Source organism: Hirundo rustica, chromosome 4 (genome assembly GCF_015227805.2).
Source record: "Hirundo rustica isolate bHirRus1 chromosome 4, bHirRus1.pri.v3, whole genome shotgun sequence".
NCBI classification, from domain to species: domain Eukaryota; kingdom Metazoa; phylum Chordata; class Aves; order Passeriformes; family Hirundinidae; genus Hirundo; species Hirundo rustica.
The window spans coordinates 34,775,810-34,800,073 of NC_053453.1; the positions used below are offsets into that span (position 1 = coordinate 34,775,810).

At 37.5% G+C, this 24,264-nt stretch overlaps 1 protein-coding gene across 7 annotated transcripts in view; it reads right to left on the reverse strand.

Annotated features, from left to right (window-relative positions):
- GRIP1 (glutamate receptor interacting protein 1) overlaps positions 1–24,264 on the reverse strand; it is a 231,377-nt gene that overhangs the window by 86,578 nt on the left and 120,535 nt on the right. For all 7 annotated transcript variants that reach the window (XM_040061326.2, XM_040061325.2, XM_040061327.2 and 4 more), the window contains exon 2: positions 21,891–21,971. In XM_040061326.2, the coding sequence (XP_039917260.1) occupies positions 21,891–21,971 (81 nt within the window). The remainder of the gene's footprint in view (positions 1–21,890; positions 21,972–24,264) is intronic.

A 24,264-nucleotide genomic window follows, 5' to 3' on the forward strand; every position in this document is an offset into this window, starting at 1 on the left:
CTGACTGCAACCAAAGATACTGTACATTGACACCCATGATGCAACCTCAGCTGCTCTGCCAGTGTGTGCCACATGTTTATTGAGGGTTTGCTCAACCATGAGATCTGGACTCAAACGGAAAATTTCCCTCTCTTCCCACCTCCCAAACTGAATCCTTCATTTGTAATTCTCAGTAGTACCATCTGGTGTTAAGAACCATCTAAGATTTTTTTTTGAACAAATACTTTGCCACAATGCATACACAGGACATAAACAATGCACTACACTGCAATGCCTAATCTTTTCCCATAGCATGATATTGTCACATGTTTTGATCTTTTACATAGGTTGTGAGTTTGCAATCCAGAGCTGGGCGATACTCCACTGACCGAAGCACATGTGGAACAGATGATCCAAGCAGTATTTTAATCAGGCTAACAATTATACAATTCCCTTCAACTACTGGCATGGAAAGCAATGACTGGCTCGTTCCTTCTCACCATCTAGTATGACAAATTTCTGTTTACCTCTGCCAACAATACAATGACTTCTAGGCACTGTTACTTGGTAGGCAGGAGGGAAAGATGCACCAGCACTGTAAGGGAGGGGTAGTGTGAAGTGCTTATTGCACACTGACACATAAGGTCATCTAGGTGTGCACAGCAGTTTCATCAGGTTTGCTGCTCTGAAGGATTTTGTAGCTTTTGTTGTACATAATCATATCAGGAAGAAATTAAACTACCTAAGCTGGTTTTGCTTTTAAGAGGCTGTTATCCCTGCAAGTACTCTGAACCAGGCCCATTTGATACCCTCATCATTCTGTTTTTCAGCTTCACTTTCTTAAATCGCACATGATTACTGTTCTCATAATGCTATAGATGACATGCTTACTCATCTGCATTGCTTTGGCATTATTATTACAGACTAATCCCACTGGAGTATTATTGAAATGCCCAATATCAGAACAACCCTAGGACTTCATTTCCAATCCAACACGCAACCCCATCTGTATGTGCTATTCCCCAACTAATGCAAGGTGAGTCTCTATTTCCCAGTAAAGACAACGCTATGTAACAATTTGAGAATAAAAAATCAAACTACTTCATGTATGACCTTACTCATAATTCATTACTTATGCCAACCAGCAAACTCCTAATTAGTTAGAAGTCTCTGAAGTCTGTTCTTTCCTACACGTACTCCCACACTGGTAATAATATTAACATAGTCAGCATCAGAAGGGAAAGCACAAAAGTTATTTCCAGACTTCTTATGAATTCACACTGGGACTTGCCTTCCCACAGCTACGGAGGGTCTTGGGACTGCCTCAGGATTTCCGTCGCTTCCTGCTGTTGCAGGGACCATCCCTGGTGTGTCCATGCTGCACCAGCCCATCTACAGCTTTCTTGGCATCCACTTACCTCTGGAATGGTGTGCAGGAATCCCGCTGAATCCTGGAGATGGCTCGGCAATGGTAGCACAAATATGCACACTTCTACACACAGGCAGACGTAAGATGAAAAATAAAGGTTTCTGCTCCAAAGAGCTTCCCTTAGATCTCCAGTTCTGTAAGCAGGAGCACACACACCAGCTGAATTCTAAAGAAAGCCTTACACTGCTGCTGTTTTCTAAATTGCTGGTCTGGATGATTCTCTCAGGCTTGCTGTTGCAATGTCATGACCGTGTGTACCTGACTTGCAGCCGGGTCTGCTGGTGCATTAACACTATGGTCTGCCTTGCAGCCTGGAGGACCACCGGGATACTCAACGTAGCACAAGAAAGCTTCAAAGATAAGCAGATGCTCAAATTCAAGACTGGGTAAATCTTACTGTGAGAGGATGAATACATGGAACAACTTGCAGGTAGGTAAAATTGAAGAAATACTAATGACTAATTTTTTTCTTTGAGAATAATAGCAACATAGTAAAGCTTCTAGTATTTTTTACATAAGCAGACTTCTTATCATTTTCTACTTTTTGGTGTATGTAAATAATATCTTTCAATGAATAAATAGCATGGAAAAGAAATTCTCATGAGACTTATGAACCTGGAATATATTGAATTCTTCAAAAAGGAAACAATACTAGATGACAGAAGAGATTTTTTCACAGAAAAATACTGGCAAGCTGAGAGAACTCTTGGACAAAAGTTTTATCATTTATTTGCTAAATTACTACCATTCTATATCTTAATGTACATATTAAAGTAAAACTCAAAAACATTTGCTTTCATTTGAGATATTGAGTCCCTTCTATGAAAATTTCATTTTAAAGCCCCAGAAAATGCCTAAAATCTACACAATCAGGTCAAGTGCTTGCTTCTATTCTCCACCTAGTGAATGAGTTTAAGTGCAGCTGGAACAGGGCATAAATGGAACTGAAAATAAAAGTAAAAAAAAGAAAACTTGCTGTTATTGACATTTTCCTACCAAAACTATATATAATTAATAAGTAAGTAATTGGTAAGTTTGCTGAAAATATAGTGAATGCTGTCCTTGAATGGATTTTCCCTTGTATGTCAGCAGAAATTCTGCAGAGAAAACATTTTGCTTTACATCCCAGCAGGCATCTCATGGCTTAATAAGAAATCATATAAAGATAAAGTCAATTCTTTGGGAACAGATAGCAGTTTTTTATAGTGGAGACATCCCATTTACTCAGTGTTTCAAGTCCTGTGGGTATGTGTATTTCTCTTAGTGTGACAAGAGGGATGTCAAGAGATGATGAACAGTCCATTCCATGTTGCCCTTTTCCTGACTGGCTGTCACTTACTTCTAAAACACCTACATTTCTACCAAAAACAAACAAAACCACATCAGTGAGGAGAGTCTGAAGACTTGACGCTGGTCACAACCTGCCCTGTGGCCTCCCTCCAGCCTGTGGAGGGACAATCCCCAAACCTGTCCTAGTTCAGAAGCCAGCAACCCACAGTGGAAGACAAACTGGTACGAGGTGCCGCAGAGTACATCTACAAGGCACGGCACACCGCAGTCACCAACAAGACTGTAAATGTAAAACACTGCCAGTACAGGCTGCCTTGGGTCAACAGCCAGGTTAATCTGTATAAATGTACAGGGGAAATTTTGTACCATTTTCAGTGGAAGCAAAGGATATAAGTAAGGCTGAGACACTTGCAAAAAACTGTAAAAAACAGATTCAGTTTACACTGACAGCTGTTCTGGTTGTGTACAGGGCATTAGATGATCTCCTTTATATATATATATATATATATTTTTTTTTTTTTTCCCCCAGCTGTTAAGAGCACCTCCAAGATGGCTTTCTGTTAAGAGCACCTCCAAGATGGCTTTGCCATTGCAAAAATATTACCTAAAATCCAAATACCTTCCACCAGTGCTTATAGACTAAAAAAAGTCTGCCTAGACTAGGCACGACACAGAAAAGGAAATGAGGGTATTTTATGATCCATCACAAGTAGTGATATACAGGACATTATCACGTAACTCACTGAAAACACCAGGCCTGCAGGACACAACAGCACAGTTCACACCTGGGTTCATCGGCTGCCTGTCTAAAACAAGCTTAGCTCTTGTGCTATTTGGTTTTGGGTACATTTTTCATATTCACAGAAACCTTGGTAGCCAACACTCTTTAAATCCCAACTGAGGCATTCAACAAAGGTGGTCTTCAATTTAACCACAAATGTAAGTGTTATATTTGAAATTCTGTTTCTAACTAAAATATCATAATTTAAAACAAATATCCAAAGCCTGAAAATCAAATAGCCACCAGAAAGACAGTTGCAAGCAAAAAAAAAAAAAAAAAAAAAGGCTCTTAATACTTAATGAGAGAATCTCACCAATTTCTAAACAGAAGAGTATTGGAAAAAACATATATGACACAATTATCAATGCATACTACAGTAACTCCAGTAATTACATTTCAGGAGTTAACAAGGACTGGAGTAAACCATTATTACCTTCCCAGGGCTTAACATCTGCATCCCACAACCCCAGTGCTTCTCCAGCAGAACAGCCATGCTACCAATGGCACATGCTCAAGGTACAACATCCTGTTCATGTCTGAATCCACTCCTTGTAGACAGGAGTAGTAGAGAATATTTGCCAGAAAATGAAAAAAAGTGTGGCATGGTGTAAAATCAGTTTTCACATTAAAGCAGCTTCACACAGAAACTACTAGAATGATCTCTGTATAGCTTACAAGGGATGGCTTCATATGAGGGTGCAAAAAGCTGAACTTAGAGCAAAAGGTGGTCCATGGCAGCAGCTATGTAAGAAGTAGAGAGGTTTCTCCAGGCTAACTGTGGCAGATATGCAGACTAAAGCAACAGATGGATGGCTACATATCTAGATGCTTTTTCAAGCCAGACAAGTGTTGGTGAGGGAACAACACGCTTTTTAGTCCTTTGGATAGTCCTGCTTGCAAAATTCCACAATGAAAGTGTTTTCAAGCATGTTTTCTGTTTTCTTGTATTCGCAATTGAATTGCACAATAGTGCCAGAAAACAAAACGAGAACAGATGTCGAGATACTCCAAATCCTCCCAAATTTTCCAAGTACTATCAGCCTAAAATTATTCACGACATTACTTTGACAGACATTGTATAAAGAGATCAGCTTATCTTAATACAGATGATGGCATCTGATTCTCCTAAGAGCTGAATCTATTAGGAATTTTTATCACTGAACACTTCTGAATTCTTTTCTCTGTCCTTTTTTTTTTTTTTTTTTCCTCTGCATCAAGGACTAGAAAAATCAGGCTAAACACAATCATTCCCTATATATAATGCCTGAGCAGAGAACTTCAACTGGAGGAAAAATGATTTAAAACAATTATAAAACATAAAATCATTTAGCTTCAGTAAAAATGAATACTTTAATACATTACTCTAAGAATATCCAGATGTAGTTAAATCACAACAACAAAACCTTTTCTTGTGTTACTATCTACAAAAAATATGTTTTTATCCCTGACATGCCACCTTGCAGTAGGGTTGGAATAAAGATGCAATGCAAACTACAACTTGCTCAATGACATAGTCTTGTGAAAGCATATTTATTCCTTAAGCTAGCTGGGAAGTTCTAATGTTTTCATCAATGGCTTTCTTTGAGAGTGTACACTATCCATTGATCACTTGACCTTATCTTCAGACAAGGACCAGTTCCACCTTGAGGCACTTGTTATGTTTCAGAAAGTTCAAGCATTTTTTTGCTTCCTCATTATCTACGATGGCAGTCAAACTCCTGAACATTTGCTGAGTTCAGAGCAGCTCACTAAATGATCAAGGTGGAGCTTTATGAAGCAAAGATATTAGAAGGTAAAATGAGCCCAGTGATGAACAGCTTGATGGTCTCAGCCTTCACCTCTCCAGCAGACATTGCAGGGCTTTCCAGAGCTCAAACTTCCTTGCTTCCACACCACATTATTGCTATCTTGGGTGGGGAACGGGTAGCAGAAGGTACTTTTGAGCTGAAGGTTATGCCCATAGGTATCTCAAATTTCTATCTCCCACATGAATCAAGTATCTCCTTTTGAAAATTTTGATCATGCAATAAGCAACAAAACCTTAAATTCAAAGAATGGCATGTGCATCAGCAGTGCTCCCCTGAACTCCTCTGCATGTCTCTGTTGACACTACTGATAAAGAAAGGACAGAGTCCCATGCCATTAGTATTTTCTACATTTCTGTCTGAATAAAATAAACGCTTTATTAACCCTCCTTTGCTAGTATAACCCCTGCTGTGAAGAACAGCACACAACTTGGACACTAATTAGTTTTATAAAACTTCTTCCCATAATTCTGAAGAATTCACCTCAAACTTCCTCTTAATTCCTTTAAAATGAGAAATTAACACAAAGAGCACTCTTGATAATTTGTGGTTTTTTGCACTGATGTGTCACTACTCACAAAAACACAGCCTGACTGTTGCAGTTTCTCTGCTTTCTACAGTTACCAAAATGGATCAGGCAGGATTGATTACAGGACTGATTGCATTTGTGCATTTCAAAGCAGGAAAGAACCACTGAAAACAACTCCTGTCCTAATCACCTGAGTGACACAAGCAGAGAAACTTGATATGGTAGTATTACCATACTTACAGATTACCTTTTAGAAAGACATCTAAAAGTGAGTCTTTGAAAACATCACATGATGAAGACTCTGCTACATGTGTAGATAATGTTGATCTGTAGACGAGTCTTCAAGACCAAGATCTCATTATAGTACCACTACTACATTCAGGATGTCCCTGCAATACAGAACTGTAACCTCTGTTCAAATCATCTCTTAATCTTCTTTTCCTTTTAGATTAAGAACTGTCTGAACTGCTTAGGTTTTTGCTATTTAAGATGTATTTTGCCACAATGTTTTAACATCCTGGTGCTACCTTGCTACCAGGTAAATTTTACCAACAGCATCATTAAACCACATTTCTCCATTTGAGCTGTCATTTATTTTTACTAACATACCTTGCATTGCCTGTCATGATCTACAGCTGTATATAATTTAACATTTTAGTTAACACAGGACAGTGGTTTTCCTTTTTATGACATGGAGCTAGATCACTAGGGTCATGGCAAAACTGAAGCAGTAAGGATAAGAAAAGGATATAGTAATTGTGTAGCTCTTTTTTAGAAAACCAATTGTTCATGTATTCAAATAGTGGGTAGTGAATTTTCAAATATCTGAAATTTGGAGGAATGGGCCTGCAGAACCTTTCCTAGTACTTGGATTAAGAAACAGATATATAAGTATTTAGGGGTCATACATGTAAATGTTTGTAGAACAAGTACAAATGAATGATATGTGCACCCCGTCTTTCTACTTGGTAGTACTGAAGGAGACTCAGCATGACAAAAGGGTTTATCAAAGTCTCTGTGTAGAAGATTAGGCTCTCCTTGAGAAAATGAGATATGGATGAGAAAAATGAGAAATATGGAAAATGTGAGTCAATGGTTCCTACACGTTTTACCTTTTGTCCTTTGTGCTCAGTGAGCACTGACATCTTTACAGTTTGCTTACTCTTCACCTTTGTGGAAAACCCCAACCCAGAAATCCTGATCTCTGGAAGATGGCAGTTCAAAATCGGGCTGGATGAATGCATTGCTACAAGTGGTTTAAAAGGTGATCTGTCAGTGACTTTTTGTATACCTCAATCTGATATAAAACTGAAGTTACAAGGACGGCTTAGGGGGCAATTTAATATGCAACCTGACAAATAGGATGAACTGATTTTTTACAAGGTTTCAATATTTTAAAAAAAAAAAAAAAAAAAAAAAAGAGAAAGAAGAAAAAAAAAAGCCTGTGACAAAAGGGCCATTAACTTACTCTATGTTCAAGATGAAGAAAAAAATACAGTTAAAGCCAATGGAAAAGAAGGGTTAAAGAACTGCAAAATAAGCTACTGGCTTATATTAAAATTTACTAAATTGAAGGAATAGTGTTGACTTTAGATGTCAATAAACATTTAAGATCCACAAGAATTTACTATTCCTGTAAATTAAGTGTGCCAACAGGGGGTAAAAAGGGGAAAAAGAGGAAAAAAAGAGAAGGAATAAGTCAGGCATTTCTTGGCTGCTAACCTGCGCTCTGGAACTCTCTAATCAATCTCTGCACTTATTCCCTGGAATTTAATGTATGCATAATGAACTAAGGGCAAAGAGGGATGAAGACAGATACCTTCATTTGCATGAACTAGCTTATTAGATAGTCAAGCTTACTGAACAAATCACTGCTGCAAAAGAGTAAAATACCCAGCTGCAAGAATCTACCTTTGTGGTTTCTTTTTCATCTGAACTGTCATCATATCCCATTAAATTAGCACAGAAACTGAGATGGCATCACATTAGCACAGTGACATTGCACATATTAGCCTGTGACACAATAGGAATGTTTCACAACTTCAGGTCACTTCAAGAAGGTATTTGCAGGTTTTTGCAAAAATCTGAATGTGACATCAACATAAGAGGCTTATTCCAGAGCAGCCTCATTATTATATATAGGAAAAAGACTTTCCTCTGTCAAACTTCAAAATATGACAGAAGTTTCACAGGAAAGTTTTTTTTTGTGTTTTTTTTTTTCTTTTTCTTTTTCTTTTTCTTTTCTTTTCTTTTGTTTTCTTTTCTTTTGTTTTCTTTTCTTTTCTTTTCTTTTCTTTTCTTTTCTTTTCTTTTATTTTCTTTTATTTTATTTTCTTTTCTTTTCTTTCAACATTTATCCTCCAGAAACCTTGGGTAAAAAGGAACAAAGATTACACCTACCTTCCTCTCCAAATACATTAAGACATGCTAACTGTATATTCTGGTTCACCTCGACTTCAAAAATACATCTTGTCTGTTGTGTCTATTCCAATGTCCTTCTCTTCTTTCAGTGACCAAGAGGTTAAAACAGACAGGAAAATGTTTATATGAACTGAAGAAATAGATAAAATCTTCAAATAGACTGAAACAGATAAAGATTCAGCTAAATAGTACTACCTGGAGGCTTTAATGACATCTTTCATTCCGAGCACAGTGCAGTGTACAGAATCTCAACAAAGGTGCAAATGAAGAAACTGCTAACACAACTCAAAACACGCCTGTTGAAAATACTTTTTTTAAAGTAAGATTGTCTGTGAAAAAGAGCTGTCTCTTAATAAAGGCTGTGCTTAAACAGAAGGAAACTGCAGCATGAGAGCACTTCTTCATGTTGCTGACTCCATGCAAACAATTCACAAGATGTGTTTGTCTATGTTTTTTCTCCTCTGCTTTTAAAAGATATACTGCCAGTATTTTTTAAGAAAACATTTAAATTCTAAATTATTTTAAGTTTACAAAAATCACTTAAGGAACCTAGCAGGCCTTTCTCAATACAGGGGCTTCAGCACAGAGATCTTCCGCTACCATTGAGAGCAAAATATGCTAATCAGACCCAGAGAAAAAGTTATGGAATTTTTACATTTCATATGGTTCCAGGTTGCTATAAAACTTTGCTAAGTTACGCAAACAAGTACACTCTGAAATTTTTTTCTTCTCCATGTAAATCAATATGTGGGGCTTTTGAAATGAAACAAACTTCTGCTCCCTGTGGTCTTACAAAATGTCTGTAAAAGAGTTTTTGCCCCAGTTTTGCTTTCCCTTCTAGATTTACCACAGGCTGTAACAGGTCTGCACATTCATCATATTTTCCTCAGTAAAGACCCAGAGCTTATGATGGCGATAAACAGCCTAATGTTAGTTGCTACAATCTCATAAGACTCTTTGGTATGGATTTGAGTTTATAATGCTTAATTTTAAGTAGATATGCATTAGAAAAATACAAGATGATGCCCTGACATCTTCTGATTCCCATGTTTTGACTACTGGTCAATGGTATTTTTATAGGGTAATAGATATATTAAAATTTGCAACGGATCAGCAAATAAAATGTTCTAGTCTCTACTCCAATTTTATACACAGAAAATTGGGACTACAGAATGTATTTACAACTTGTCAAAAATGCTCTGATTTCCCCAATACCCTTAACTCAGGCCATGAAAACCATGTCTTACCATACCTTATAATGATATCCAGTTATCATCCTCATTGGCAAGTACTTAAGCTAAGACTGACTTAAACAGCTTTCCTATTATTTTCTGTGGTATGTGATTAAGTCAAGCTTCATGACTGGATAGATGTTCCCATCCACTATATGCTCTCTATTGCACCATTACCTTTTGTTAGTGGTTAAGGAAAAAGCCCTTGGCTTTTAATGGCCTCATCAGAGTTATGTACCATCCTTATAATAAAACTGCACAAGTTCCTTAGTAGGTATCTGGGTTTGAGGCTACAAGTTTGTAATGACTTTCAAATATATTTGTTAAACTTTCCATTCCAGGAATAAATCTGAAATATTTCTGAAAGAGAACACTTTTAGTCCCTTGTGAATATGCTAAATACAAGTTATTTAGAAATTATTAAATGTACCGTAGCATTTTTATTCTTGCTAGATTTGGTCTGTTTTGTTGCAGTCTTGGTATAACGGTATATTATTTCCCTCCATGACCGCTATCATTTTTTACATCTCAGTTTCCTTTACAGAAGCAATATTTTGGGGTTCAACAGTCACATTGTGTTATCAGGTATGATCACTCATCAATCAGCAGTGATATCTAAAATTCAGCTCTAACACACCTCATTTTTCTATGGCATTGTGTCTTTAGTATCTCAAAGGTCAATGCTTATTTTCCAAATCATTTATCCAACAAGTATTCAGGGTCGTAGTGTCATCTAATATAGGAAGAAGGTCTTGGCAGAATCTTGTCTCACCGTTAATTATTAAGCTGGGCTCATTTTGCTTCACCAATAAAATCAATTATTATTGAAGCCTGACATTTGTTCCTGCTTGGATTGATATTCACAGTGTCCTTCTACCAATGTTTTCTGTGAATAAGAGCAATGAAATCTCCTGACTTTGGCCTTGTTGGTAGTTTCCCCATTAAAACACTCCTTGTTTAGTTTTCCTGAACTCTTTTCAGGTTGGTAATAAGGGAGACTTTACTGAAGAGCCTTCTTTATGTGTTAACTCTCATAACATAAGTGGATTCCCCAAACCACACAGACATAGTGTGACAGATATCTGCAATTTGGACAAGGACAATAAATCAAAAAAGATGACTATCTGCATTCTCCTAGCCTGTATATCGCCTACAAGTTAAAAAAGTACCTCACTCTATCAGTGTAAAAGATGTGAATGGGTGTGTGTACCTATATATAAAACCCCCCCCAACAGATGCCCAGTAAATTAATTACAAAATTAAGTTGCCAAAACATTATTTGGGAACCCTCCCAGGTGATCAAACCTCTCACTGGCCCAAATAATTAATACAAACCATGAATATATAAAGAAGACAGTTTAACACAGCAGTACTTAGTACACCTTTGTGTTAGTGAAGTAGTGACTGTCACTCAGATGCTTTTTCTCCTTCTTTTGACACAATTCCCCAAAATTATTAGTAACAAAAGAGAGGACAAGAAAGTAATGAAAGAGTTTTCACAATAGTTAAAGAAAAACACCTGGGAACAGAGACCCCTGAAGCACAACTTGATTACTTTAAGAAAAGGAAGATTTAATGGTGATTTCATAGTGATGTGACTATAAAGGATGAAGTGAATTTTGATGAAAAACAACTCTTTCTTACAAATGAGGTGAAGCTGAAGCTGCACATACTCAAACTAAAAATAAATGCAGTGAGTTTAACCACAAAAGGTTGTGATGGGTCTTGTATCACTGGCATCCATAAATAAATTAAATGTCCTTCTAAAACATAACTCAGATACAAGTTGAGATACAAATAAATTCCAGGAAGTTGTATGCTTAGTTTAGACAGTCACAAATACATCTTTTGGCTCCATAAATTCACAATAAATACAAATACATCAAAACTTGAACAGACAAAACCTTTGCTCTTACCATTGCACTTTTAAATAGCAAAGAAACAACAGCTAATCTGCATTGATGCTATAATAAACTTCTGTTCTTCCAGATCCTGCACAAACCAAACCACTTCTTTTATTCTACACTATGAGGCATGCCATCACACCTCTGTCTGCCCCATGTACCACAGATGTAATGAGGAAGACACTCAAGCACCAGAATCTTTTTCCTCTTTTGATTGTAAGAAATAATAGAAGCATGAAAACACTGTAAGGCAAACCAGCAAAGAAACAACCTTTTCTTCACCTATACAAAATACTTTGAGCCATTTCATATTGGCAAAATGGACAGAGAATTTTATAGCAACAAACAAACAATTAAGAGTTTGTGTATAAATCAAGGTGTAGCATGAGAATGAGCAGCTTTGATCCACTGCTACAGTTGAAAAGAAGAGGCAAACTACTATCCAGATCTGGGGCAGCATATTTTGGCGTTATGTTTGTAGATGGTATGTTATTTTCTTACTATTTTCATACTTTCTTACTGAGGAAACTGAAAGAGATGTTAAAATAAACCCCCGAACAGATGGAAATCATGCACTATGTTCTTTAAAGAGGTATTAGAAAATATATTAGGAACATTAAAAGTTTCAATTTAATTATCTATAACTGTAAGATAAAAAGAATTTATCAAGCAGGCAAATGATAAAAAAATTATCCCCAACTTCTCAGACAAGCAAACTTCCCAGACTTTAAAGGAACAAGCCTGGATTTTATTTGCTAGTCATATGCTTCTGCCTACAGGATTGTGCAACACAAGACTTTTGAAAGAAAGCAATGCCCTCCTGCGTCTGATCAACACTCCATCTAATCCTGCTCCATGTGGGAAAGCAAGAAAATGAGGCTTAGGGAGAGAATGAGAGCCAGCCTACTTTGCCCAGTCTGGTCCTGACATGGCTCCTTGACATCCAGTAGTGACACATTAGAGAGTACAATGCGCCTCAGCCTTTGTAATATTTACATATGAAGCTCTTGGCGATTAATTTATGCAGTCTCTTCTGAATCCACTGACACAGTCTGTATACAAAGATATACTGTCTGCTCTTCCTCTCTAGAGATACTGGATCCATGAGTATCTCAACAGAATGATGCAGAAATCATTTTTACTGTTGAATACACATTTTTCCTCCAATACTGGACTGATAGCAGTATAAAGAAGAACATTTAAATAGATTTCCACTCAGAGAAAAAGATACTTCCTGAAAAAATTTTAATACATTTCCTTACTTCTGAACTGGGGAACTGAGGAACCTGAACATTGCTTGTGGATCTTCTCACATACTATCCATTTTTCTGAAGATACCCCCAAGAAAGCCCAGCTGTGCTATCCCATGAAAATGAAGTCATTTTTCAAGAGGTCAATACTAAATTTTAGCTTCTCAGTTACCCAGAAGAACCTCTATTAGCTGTAATAGGCTGCTGTATTCCACAAGGGACAGTCAGTCTGGTTTCCCAAAGTTTTATAACTTCTTGTAGACAGCAGTGATTACTGGGATTGGTAAGTTTTATGTTCAGCCTGGAAAGATCGTGATCAGCTGCACAATCCCAGGGTTACAAATCTCCCTGTGTTTGGCACCTCCTTCCATGAACTTTTAAGAGCATATGGTTTTCCTCCCTCTTTCCAAGCTCACTCAGGTAGTCCAGTGTCTCTTTGAGAGGCTGTCTCCACGCTCTCAATTTCAAACCTAGTCTTAACCACCTTTCTTTTTTTCCTAGTTTCCCTCTCCTCGCACGTCCACTATACCATACTTCCTCCTCTAAGTGAAACCTTTAAAGGAGAATAAAATTTTCAACAGATATTGCCAACACTTTGATTAAAGTGAACAACACCAACCATCACAAGGGTATCGTCCCTTTGTGGAGCTTAGAGAACATGCCAGAACTGTGCAGGACAACAATTGTCCAAAACAATCAGGAGACCCACTGATGCTTCCCAGCCTATATTCAGTTTCCAAGCTCCCCTGAAAAATTCTGTGGTATCACCGTGACTGGAAGACAGGCCCTAGGGACTCGTGCTTCAACCTAACAAATGGCCAGAGGAGTACATGCACATTTACACACTGCAAGCACATTTGCTGAACACAGAACGATTTGCTTGGAGCTGCCCATCCCTGCCCCAAAATGTGTGTGTGCAACAGCTGAATTGCTGAGACGGTTTTTTAAATGATGTTATATGGTATATGATCCTACACTACATATAACTAAACTGATTTTTCTGGAAAAAATGCATCTGCAATAAATTAATATTTTTTTACTTTGAAAGGCTAAAGGTTGGCAAAACTAAATGCAATTAAATCCAAATACACATGAATGAAAGTATTTTGTACCATCAGCAACAAAGCCTGCTACTGGCTGTGTGAACAGTGAAAATCATTTCAAGTCAGTTAAATTTTCAGACCTTGTATCAGTTAGGTATTTGAAAAAGTGCATGTTCCTCAGGTACAGTATTGCCCTTAATACATTTTCTCCTTCATGGAAAAAGGATTCAAATGAGACTGTTTTCTATCCTAATCCTTTTCAATACTGAAAAACACCAGCATGTAGCAGACCCATAAAGAATATGTATAAATAAATCATCAGCAACCTCAATTAGGTGAGAACTCAGTGACCTTTGTTAATTTTCTACAAGAGACAAATTTCTTTCACGTTAATCTGTGTATGAAACATGAATGACATATGAAGTCCTTCCAACAAAGTTATTTCGATGAAAAGGAGGAAGGATGAGAAAGAAATCTTCAGTAATAAACATGTGAAAGCTAATTCAGAAATTTTCAGATCAGTGGAAAAGAAAAGACATATAGCTCTGCAGCTGCTTCACAGACCATTTGGTAAACCTCCAGCAGGTTAAACAAACACACAGGGAAGCCTGCAAATGATACAGCAACTATAGTCTCATCAAATATGAAAAACAGCAAATGACTTTGCAGATATAATAAACACCTCAAGAGCAGAAAAGCTTACCAGCCTGTGAGCTGCATTTCACAGGTCAGAACACTTGCCTCTGCTCAGAAATCACCCAAGATCATTACCATAATAACTGTGACTGCAGAGGTTACAGCTAATGGATTTCTAAATGCTTAAAATCTCTTCAGTGGCATTTTGTGCTGATTTTTAGAAGTACATAGTAAAAGTGTCTATGAGAAAAATGTAAATTGAGGGAAAAAAGTACTTGAATTTCCAAACCCAGCTTTTACTGATACACATTTTATTTTCAAGTTTTACCTTGCAATTAATTATTTTTTCTCACCATGAGAACTATGAAAAACGTCGGGGATGATTTTGACAGGTTTTCTCATGCAAATCATGCTCTTACTCTGCAAACCCAGTTAGCCAATGAAGACTATTTCACATTTTGGAGGGGGATGAAGGATTAGGTAACTGCTGCATCTGTGACATCACACTGCTTCTGAAATCTGAGGGAAGCTGAAGTTAAAGGCAAGGCAGGTTTCTTTTGACAAGGATGGAAAAAATGACTGAAGACTGCCCAAGTCAGGCAACATTGCTTGGGAAGGTGGCTGCACTGCAGCAGATGATGCAAGGGGGCCTGCTGATTTTAGGAGCACTATATCAGGAAACAATGGGATCTTTTAAATCTTCTGCAGTTTGACTCAGCAGAGGAGCCTGAAGGAATTGGACCAAGTTAACTGTGGCATGAGAACAGCTGCTTTTGAACACTCACTGTCTTGCCAATGCCATACTAATCACCAAGGAAAACAAAACTGGCTCTGGAGCTGTGTTTGCACATAGGTAAACACGTACCCGCAGGGATGCATCACCCGCCTGTCACGTCTGTCAGTCACTGGGAACCTGGCTCAGATGTTAAGAGCTGAGCTAACCAGGAATAACCTGGGAGCCATCTTCCCTCCTGAGAAGTGTCACTTAAGGGAACTTAGATCCCAGGATCACTTCAGAAGTCTAATTATTTTTTCAATCAGTGTGGACTTCTTTTATTTTTTTTTTAAAACCCTTTTATCTCTCTGTCTTACCTTCCAGATTTCTCACTTTTTACTGAGATTACCTTGCAACAGAAGATTAATGCATCTACTCATCCATCTACTCAACTATTATGATATGCAGTACAGAACTTTTCCTCATTTAAATTGAGGCACAGCACACACCATCTTAAATTCAGCTAATACAATTCGATGCTGGCAACTCAATGACATCATAACTGGATCACATGTTCTGCCTGTATTTTAGACTGGATTCTGGAATTTTTATATTCATACATATAGATACACACATATACATAGACATAGACATAGACATAGACATGTATATGTATTTTTATATATATATATAATATAAATTCAATTACTTTCTTATTTCTTCACAGCCTCTGCTTGCTCTCTGATAATAATATATTTTTATTTAAACAGACATCTCTAGATGTTACAAACCTCCAAGAATCATAGTGGAGAAAAAAGGGTCTTTAAAATTCTTCAGCTTCCACCTGACCTACATTTGAGTTCATCAGTGTGGGCAGTAGACAAACCCCTCAGGAAAGCCAGATTTGGTGCAGCCTGAGACAGAATATGAGCATTTGCTGAACAGTAGGCTGTGGGTCAGGGAGGGGAAAAAAAGGCATACCTCTGTGTTTTTGTAAAAAGATCCTCTATGTGTTCCAAGCCAAGGATCGGATGAAAACTGCCTTACTGCTTTCTAATGACATTTACATTGTGTATTTAAATATTTCAGAGCCTGAAAATTCCCCGGATATTAATTATTGGTTTTATTACAATAATTTAGTATTTCGTAACTTCTCTTAGGAATATTTTGTGTCCTAAGCAATTACTGAGGACACTACATCATACAGCAATTACTTTTTTAGTATCAGCTCTGTAAATATTATCTTTCCAAGGCATTTTAAGCTTCTTTGATTCACATGTGCTCCCTTCTAGCTAAGCAGTTCAAAATTCAGCCTACCCTAAAATTATGTTTGTTTAACATTTTATTTTTGCATTAAAATCCTGTTATCAAGCTCCCCCCAAACAAGGCTGCAAACCATCTAACAGCAATTCCAGATCTTGAGCCACTGCAGAGGATGTGCTCAGGGCTGTACATTCACTCTTGTTTTCCCTCCAGTTTGATGGCTACCCCTGTTTTGGAGATCAAACACTGTGCTGAAAATACAAAACCTGTATTACAGCATGCTTCAAAGAATCAGGTAGCGTGGAAAGAAAGTGCAGTATTTACACATGTACAAAGGAATTGAAAAATCTAGTCGCTTTAATTTCAGACTTCAAAGTATTGACAATTTTCCTTCAGAGCACAGTGACCTATTTTAACAACTGACCTGTTAGTACCACCTTGCAGCTGCATACAGAACTTGAAAATGACAAATAATATTAAAAAAAAAAAAAGGGTTAGAGAGAAAATGAGGCTCCTGTTGGTGGAGAAAACGTCAAAAGAATGCTTTATAACATCTAGGTTTGGTCTTTTCCTGCTTTTCTCTGCAAAGGTTGGCATGCACTCTCACCACAAATGCAGGGAATTCACCTGTTCAGCAGATCCATTATCTCTGTGGAGTAGAAGGTGGCTGGAATGATACTTGGGAAGGCTCCTGTGGGTCCCAGAGGCAGGCAGAGCTGGAGCACAAGGGTTACATGGGAGGTGAAACAACTGTGGATTGGACAACATGGTGAGGACCAGACCTCAAGGGCTTTCTGCTAGGTGTGTTGAGCAGGGCAGGAGGCAGGCAGCTGTGATATTCTTCTGTCCCACAGAACAGGAAAACTCCTCTCTTTGAGGAAATATTTCCACTACTCTTTGTTATTTGGTGCCCATTTCTTGAAGAATTTACTTAGAAAAGAGACAGCTCACAACTGCAATCATCTTAGCTAAACAAAATCTCTGCATTCACAGATGATGCAAATAGCTCTCCCAGTCTATAGTTCACACTATAGTTCTTCTGAGCTCTTGACTACTTCAGGCAACAAGACTTTACATAGCCAGAAGTCTGAGGCAATGCACATGTCTAGATCAGTAGACAAAAGTAGGAAGAAGTATGGATTTTTAATTTTTTTAAATTTAAGGCAAACTAGATTGGGCACAGATTCACTTTTCTCAAAAAAACAAAACAAAACTGAAACAGGGAGAAGCTGAAGCATTTCACCTCAAAAAACTGTGGGTTTTTTTACTATTTTTTTTTTGTAACAATAAGTTTTAGGACTCAAAAAATATGGGCTAAAAACAAAATAAAACTTTTGTTGCAGATTCTATGAAATATTTTAATCGGTTTTAAATTTATGGTGTCTTATTTTCACTTCACAAAGCAATAATTTTTATTCTTGTGTCAGGTCACTTCTTTCCCTCTATGCCCCCAGTTTTCAGTAAGTGAATTGAAAACAAAGAAATAGATAAATAAAGCGAACAGTTTGCACAGCATTACTGTTGACTGATTTACCCACATTGTTAAAACAGATAAGAGGGCATTGAATTTTAGTTTGGAAATCATGGGAACAGCTATTCAGCCTGTCCATATTCAGGACAGCACAGGAGCATGCTTATCTTGAAGTAAATCTTAAGGTCTCCTTGACTTCGAAGTGCCTCTTGAACAGTGCCATCAGTTCTTGACACTGTTATCAGTGCCACAGGGATAGCTGATGTCCTTTTTAAAACTCCTGCAGGAATAAGCAATCCCAGGAATGACACCTTTGGCTCACCTGCTGCTGACCTAACACCTGCCTTTAGCTGGAAACCTCCTGGACCCTCAGCAAATCAGGAAACCTCAGTCCAGGAACTCAATGGGAACTAAATCCATCTAAACCTAGGGATTCCAGAGGCTGGCTATCAAATACCTTAATTTTAAATTACATTTTTTTTACTGCATCTATGATTCTGAGAGAAGGGTCTTACCCATGACTTCTGAAACATATTGTTTTCATTTATGTGCCTTAACACTAGTACTGCAGTGACAGTTTCTTCAATGGGGCACAATATACTTGCTCCCTTGGCTTCTATAAGGACAGGGTAGCAATAAAGGGTTCATTATATACTGGTTGACAGTCTAAATTTAAATGTTTAGAGGGGGAAATCTGTTCGTTTCTGACTGCAAGCTGCTTCTCATGCTAGCATTACCTCAAGCCTTACTTTTAAGTTAAGAAATTCTGACTGTGAAGCTAAGTAACGTTCCAAACAATCATGTAACAAACTGTAACTAAACACCTACACAGACGCAAAATAAAGTCCAAGTTTCAAACTGCATGATATTAATGCATATAATTTGAATTAACTATTATTTCAGCAATTCTGTAAATCCCTTTGAAAGGATCTGTTGCTTGTTGATTTTGCACCATGTGAAGACATGGTAAATATGACATGTAGTCTCATCACATGAATAATGCATTCTGCATCTCAAATAAGCAAGTTCTGCTCCAGGGAGATGCTTAATCCATTCCTTCCTTCTGGGGATGAAAGGAATTAACTCAGTGCACTGATCTCACAGTATGTGCTCATTTGACTTTAATTATAAAATGATTATTTCAACATTTTTTTCCTGTAAAATAAACCAAGCCTGAGCTCCATGTAACCTCTACAGAATTACATTACTTCTCTGTGCACTCAGTCAGTGCTCATCAATACTGCTCTTTCAATACAGTTTCACATGGAAGGATAAAACCCACCTCTAGAGGTTTGCAGCTGGTATAGTAGTTTCAGGCCTCACAGCAACAAAAGCTCCCCTTTTTGATAGTTGTCAAAAGGATGGAGAGGTGAAATCCTTTAGAGCGAATTCAAGTGTCATGAGAAGGAACTTTCACCAGATGCAGGGAGACGCCAGGATCCCATTACCAAGCTGGAAGATTTACATCTCACATCCTGTGTATTTTCACTAGTACTTTTTTCACAGACTGTTCAAACCCGTGCAAAACTCTGCATACAATCAACGACCTTGCTAAAACCCAGAAATCTTCTCTTGGCTAATTCAATAGGCAGAGCTTTCCTTGGGAATAGAACATCTGCTGTCCATGTCTTAGGAATGACAGAGCATCAAGTGGAATAGACAGCTATACTGTCAAAGGTACTCCCATGCTTCAAGCTTGAAAAAACAGCAGTTCAGGAATGTGATGTGTTATCAGGCATACCAGCTGGGGGGATGGAAATGAATGTTTTCCATGTAGGATAAGATCTCCATGTGAGGATTACTGACAGTAACTCCAGCTGACATGTTCCCATCCAGGTCCAGCAGAATTTACTGGGTTCATTGCATCACACCTTCCAATTTTGAAGCTCTTTGGAGCTGACCTACATAACGTCAGAAGTGTGATCCTGCTCCCAAGCAAAAGGAGCTGTTCTGCTTCTGGTCTTGTACTAATTAATGCTACTAGTTAACAGTGAACTTCCTATTGCCAAACGAAGCTGGCTAGCTGGGATCCTTCTGCACCTCTGCCAAGACTAAGCCACAATGTGAATAAAATGCTCACACACAAACAAGAATAGAAGCTATTTCACATAGCTTCCTTGCAGCACCTCACAAGAGGTGCTATCTCACATACAAAACATGGTGTCAAGTAATATAAATGTTTATAGGTTATTTTCAGAAACTTCAGTCAACTCTTAAATGTTTAAGTTAATTCTCAAAATAATGCTTAGTTTTGCAAAGCCTTTTATGTATCTAAACCCACAACATCCATTGTGCTACAATGACAATTTGCTAGGGCATGAAGAATTTTAATTATAATTTTTTTAATTATCCAACCAGCTCAATCCCATTTATCCTTTGGGTTTCCTAAGGTCTAGAGATGGAACAAGGCATTAAGATAAATGTCATCACTATGTTAAAAGCTGAAGAATATACATAAGCTTAGATCAGCTGTTTTCAGAACATTTGAAATACAGCAAAGCTCATCTCACCAAACACTTGTATTATCTCTCTAAATAAACTGTAACTTATGCAGAGCACACAGTAAAAATTATGCAATGCTCTCAAAAACTCCAGAACGTGCAGCAAATTTGTAAAAAAATCAAAATAAACGGTCATTAGTCATGATGACTATTGTTCAACACTTGAAATTCCTAATCTTATCAGATGCTCTGGAGAAAAATTGACCCGGTACATTTTCATCAAACTTTCTCTTTAAAGAACACAAGCAAAAATCATCAGGAGTTCTCAAAATGTCATGTGAAACCACCAACTTCAGTCTGTTCTCAAAACTTAGCTTCAGTGTTTTATAAATACAGTAACCATACTAAAAATGATAACTACTAAGATCACAGCAAAAAAAAAAAATCAAAAGGTTGAATGCTTTCAAGGCCATTAGTATTACTGACTTATGAGCTACAGCATTACCTGAAAAGTACCCTACAGATGTCTTCATTCACTCTGAAGAACAATGAATATCGATTTGTATTGATTTGGATTTAAAAAAACCCAGTTGATGTTTGTATAATTAAATTTTCTTGGAAGAATAACTGCACATGGGATGTCTTTTCACAGTGGTTATGATCTTCATGATTTTATGATAAAAATAACAGTTTTTAAATCACTAGGATGTTTTCAAGAATGAACAAGAATGTTCATTATTATCAACACAAAATAAGCCAGCTTTCTCTCTCTCACGCGTAGAAACATGCACACAAAGCATCCACAAAATGTGCTTTGGCTGTTCACTATAGCTACTGGGATGAGATCAGAGCCTAGCAGTGGCAAAGGTCTGAGCTCCATCCCCCATCCATAGACTCTCTGTGGGCTGTGTGTCTGTTCAGTAGCAAAGCCACATAGCACAGGCAATATTAACCATTAGAAGGGGGGTGACATGACCTTACAGCTTCTGATTTCTATTGCAATGCATCTTCCCTTCGAGTCAGAGGTTACTGTGCTTGAGGTGAGAATGGCAACATCAGTAATTTCACCTGAGTGTAACCTTTGTCAGCACTCGTTTTCATTAAAAGGTCTCTAAAACACTACTCGAGGTGAAAATCCCTTTAGATTGCTGCATAATATGTATGTCAAACTTGTCTGAAGTAATTAAAAGAGACACAGAGTGAAAGATCACTTATTTTAACTAACCATTGATTTAATGGTCCAGCTTTGTGACACAAAAGACAAGGATGGACAACTGATTCTACATGTGGCAGAAAATCACATGAAGACAAGAACTCTGGCAGAATGTTTTTCTGTTAGACTTCTGAGCCTGGCTGATGAGTAGTGGAAAATATGAGCCAATCTCCCTCTGTTATTGAAACCAGAGATCAAAGAACAGATTTCAGAGGGCCTGAAAATATATGAGCCTCTGATGAAATGGTGGTTGTGCTCAGCTTCTCAAATCTGCTGCAAAAGACAAGAGATATGGGGATGTTCTTCACAGTAAAAGCTTGAGGCAACGTAACTGTGGAAACTCCTTACAGCTCTCTTGGAACTTTCCTTATCAAGTTGCTTGATGGCAACTGTAATACATTTGTAGTTTATCACTAGTTGAGTTTTAATTAGTATTGCCTTGCTGTTCAAAAACAAGTTAGGCGTTACAAAAGCGAAGCAAGTCTTACCTGGAATACTCTGTCTCCTCACAGACAGTGCTCCATCAGGTGCCTTTGCCTGGTTTGCAGATTTTGTGTAAGGACTCTCATCTAAACAGAAACAAGCAACACCTCCAGTTACTGTTAAATATAATGTTAAAAACAACTTTTTTTTTTTTTTTTTTTTAATCCAGATACCGTATTAGTTCTGCTATCTGGAACTAGCAGTGCAGATAACAAGAGATGCTGTGAGCCAGATGAGGATGGGTTTTTCTGAATGCTAACTCAATGTTCAGTGTCAGACTCGATGATAAAGGCTCTGAATAGGAGAGCTGAAAGGGATGTGCTAAAACTCAAATTGGAGGTAACACATATTGATGACAGGCCTGATATACAAAGGCTTTTTCAGGTTTAACATAATGATAGAAATTGCCCTTTTCTCATGTTTAGAAGCTTTGTGTGTCAAAGACTTGAATGACAGAGGCACTATCCCCGTTCAGGAGTAAAAGGCTTCCAGAAGCTTTTGAATATTCTGTCTGGGAAGATGCACTCCTTTTCCTTTAGGATCTGTCAGTGGGTAGTTCCTTTTCCTTTTGTAACAACTGATTAGGGAAAAAATCACAAAGCTGTTGCCAAACAGGCCAGGCACATTTGTGCCTCAAGAACAGCACTGTACCTGTGTCTAAATAGAAAACTATGTGGAACACCTACTGTTCAACTTCTGTGCATAAAAGACCACTAATGGTGGGATGAGCAGATGAGTCACCAATTAGAAGCAGCATTAGAAACAAAGTGAGTCACTTCTACGTAGAAGCAGCATTAGAAACAAAGTGAGTCACTTCTACGTCTCCCTTAAGAGCAGAACTCTGGTAAGGGAAAAAATCAGCTATACTGTAGCTTATGAGAACAACAAGCTCTAAGTGCAGGAAAGAAATGTGAATAAAAGAGAAGAAATAGTATATGCATTTTATTGTTTCAGTCAAAAGAAAAGAATCAGATGAGATAAGGCTTCTGCCTTGCTTTCCCTTTGAGTGCTCAAAGACTTTACAGTGTCACAAATCTTTCTGTTCTCATATTTTCCTTCAGATTGCAAATGACTGATGCATTTATAGCATGTGCACGAATATATGCTTAAACACTGATCAATGAGCAGAAGAATCAAAGACTACATTATCTGTAATAGCATCCTCAGATCAAACAGAACCATATAAACTTTTTCTGGAGAACCATCTTTTCAGCTGACACTCTTGACAGTATAATCCTTCTCTGCTGATTGCACTCTTTACATCTGGCAAGGTCTCAAACTCCTTTAGAAACTTGCATCAAAGACAGCAGTCCATTTTTATACCAGTGAGATAAGGGTTTGGTCAGCATAATTTAATTTAAAACCAGGTCTCAAAGAAGTGACTGAAAGAGCTGGTTATCCTTTAGAACCAGAACTTCTGTAATTAAGTCTGCTACTGTTAGGCAGTTGCAACAACAAAAAGCTTAAATTAATTAAAAAGAAAAAGAAAGGAAAAGGTACAATAACTATTTATAGCCATGAACCTTGATGAAAATACAGCAACTAGTGAAGAACATGTACTGGTAAAATAGCACAACAGCCAATATAATTGTGTTTTCTACAGTAAAATGAACTGCAATTGTTTTAGGACTACAACGTTGTAAGCCGAAGAGTAACAGGCTTGATTATATTACACGCTAGTACAAACACCGAGAAAATAAAGCTGCCAGCTACAGGAAACAGAGAAGCATGGAAAAAATATTAACATGGATCCAGGTACATAATTTAAGGAAAAGGTATATAAAGCCTTATCCTTCCATCTGAGGTAACTGGATAAGCTAATATTATGCATATGTAGAATATACACCCCCTCATTAAAGAAAAAATATAACAGTTAGATGGAACTAAAGCTTCTGAAAGAAGAAGCATTTATCTTTTTTCTTTCACAGAAGAGGCACCACTGAGATCAAAATAAACACAAGGCTTAAGACAAAGAAACTGAACATGTGGCTTATATCTCCCATCCATTACAACTTAGTTGCAGTTGCTGAACATGACAGCAGATAGTGTGACACATACATTTTTCTATTAAAAAGTGGGCAGGAAACATAATACAATTTCTCTGTAACTGATGGATAGTGACTACTTCTGGGCCCTATTTGATGACAGTATCCCCTACCTATGAAAAATCTATCAATTTACAGAACAAAACAGTCCTCTCCAAGTCAAATTTCTTACATACAAATTATTGTCATCAGACTGAGGGAGAGGAAAAAAGGAAAGAACAATTTTCACAACTAGACCTTTTCCACTGAACCTTTGTCATCAAGCAAATGAATTAACCATCTCCACTCTCATGCTGGAAGATTTTCCCCATATTGCACTGGACTAGGAATACCT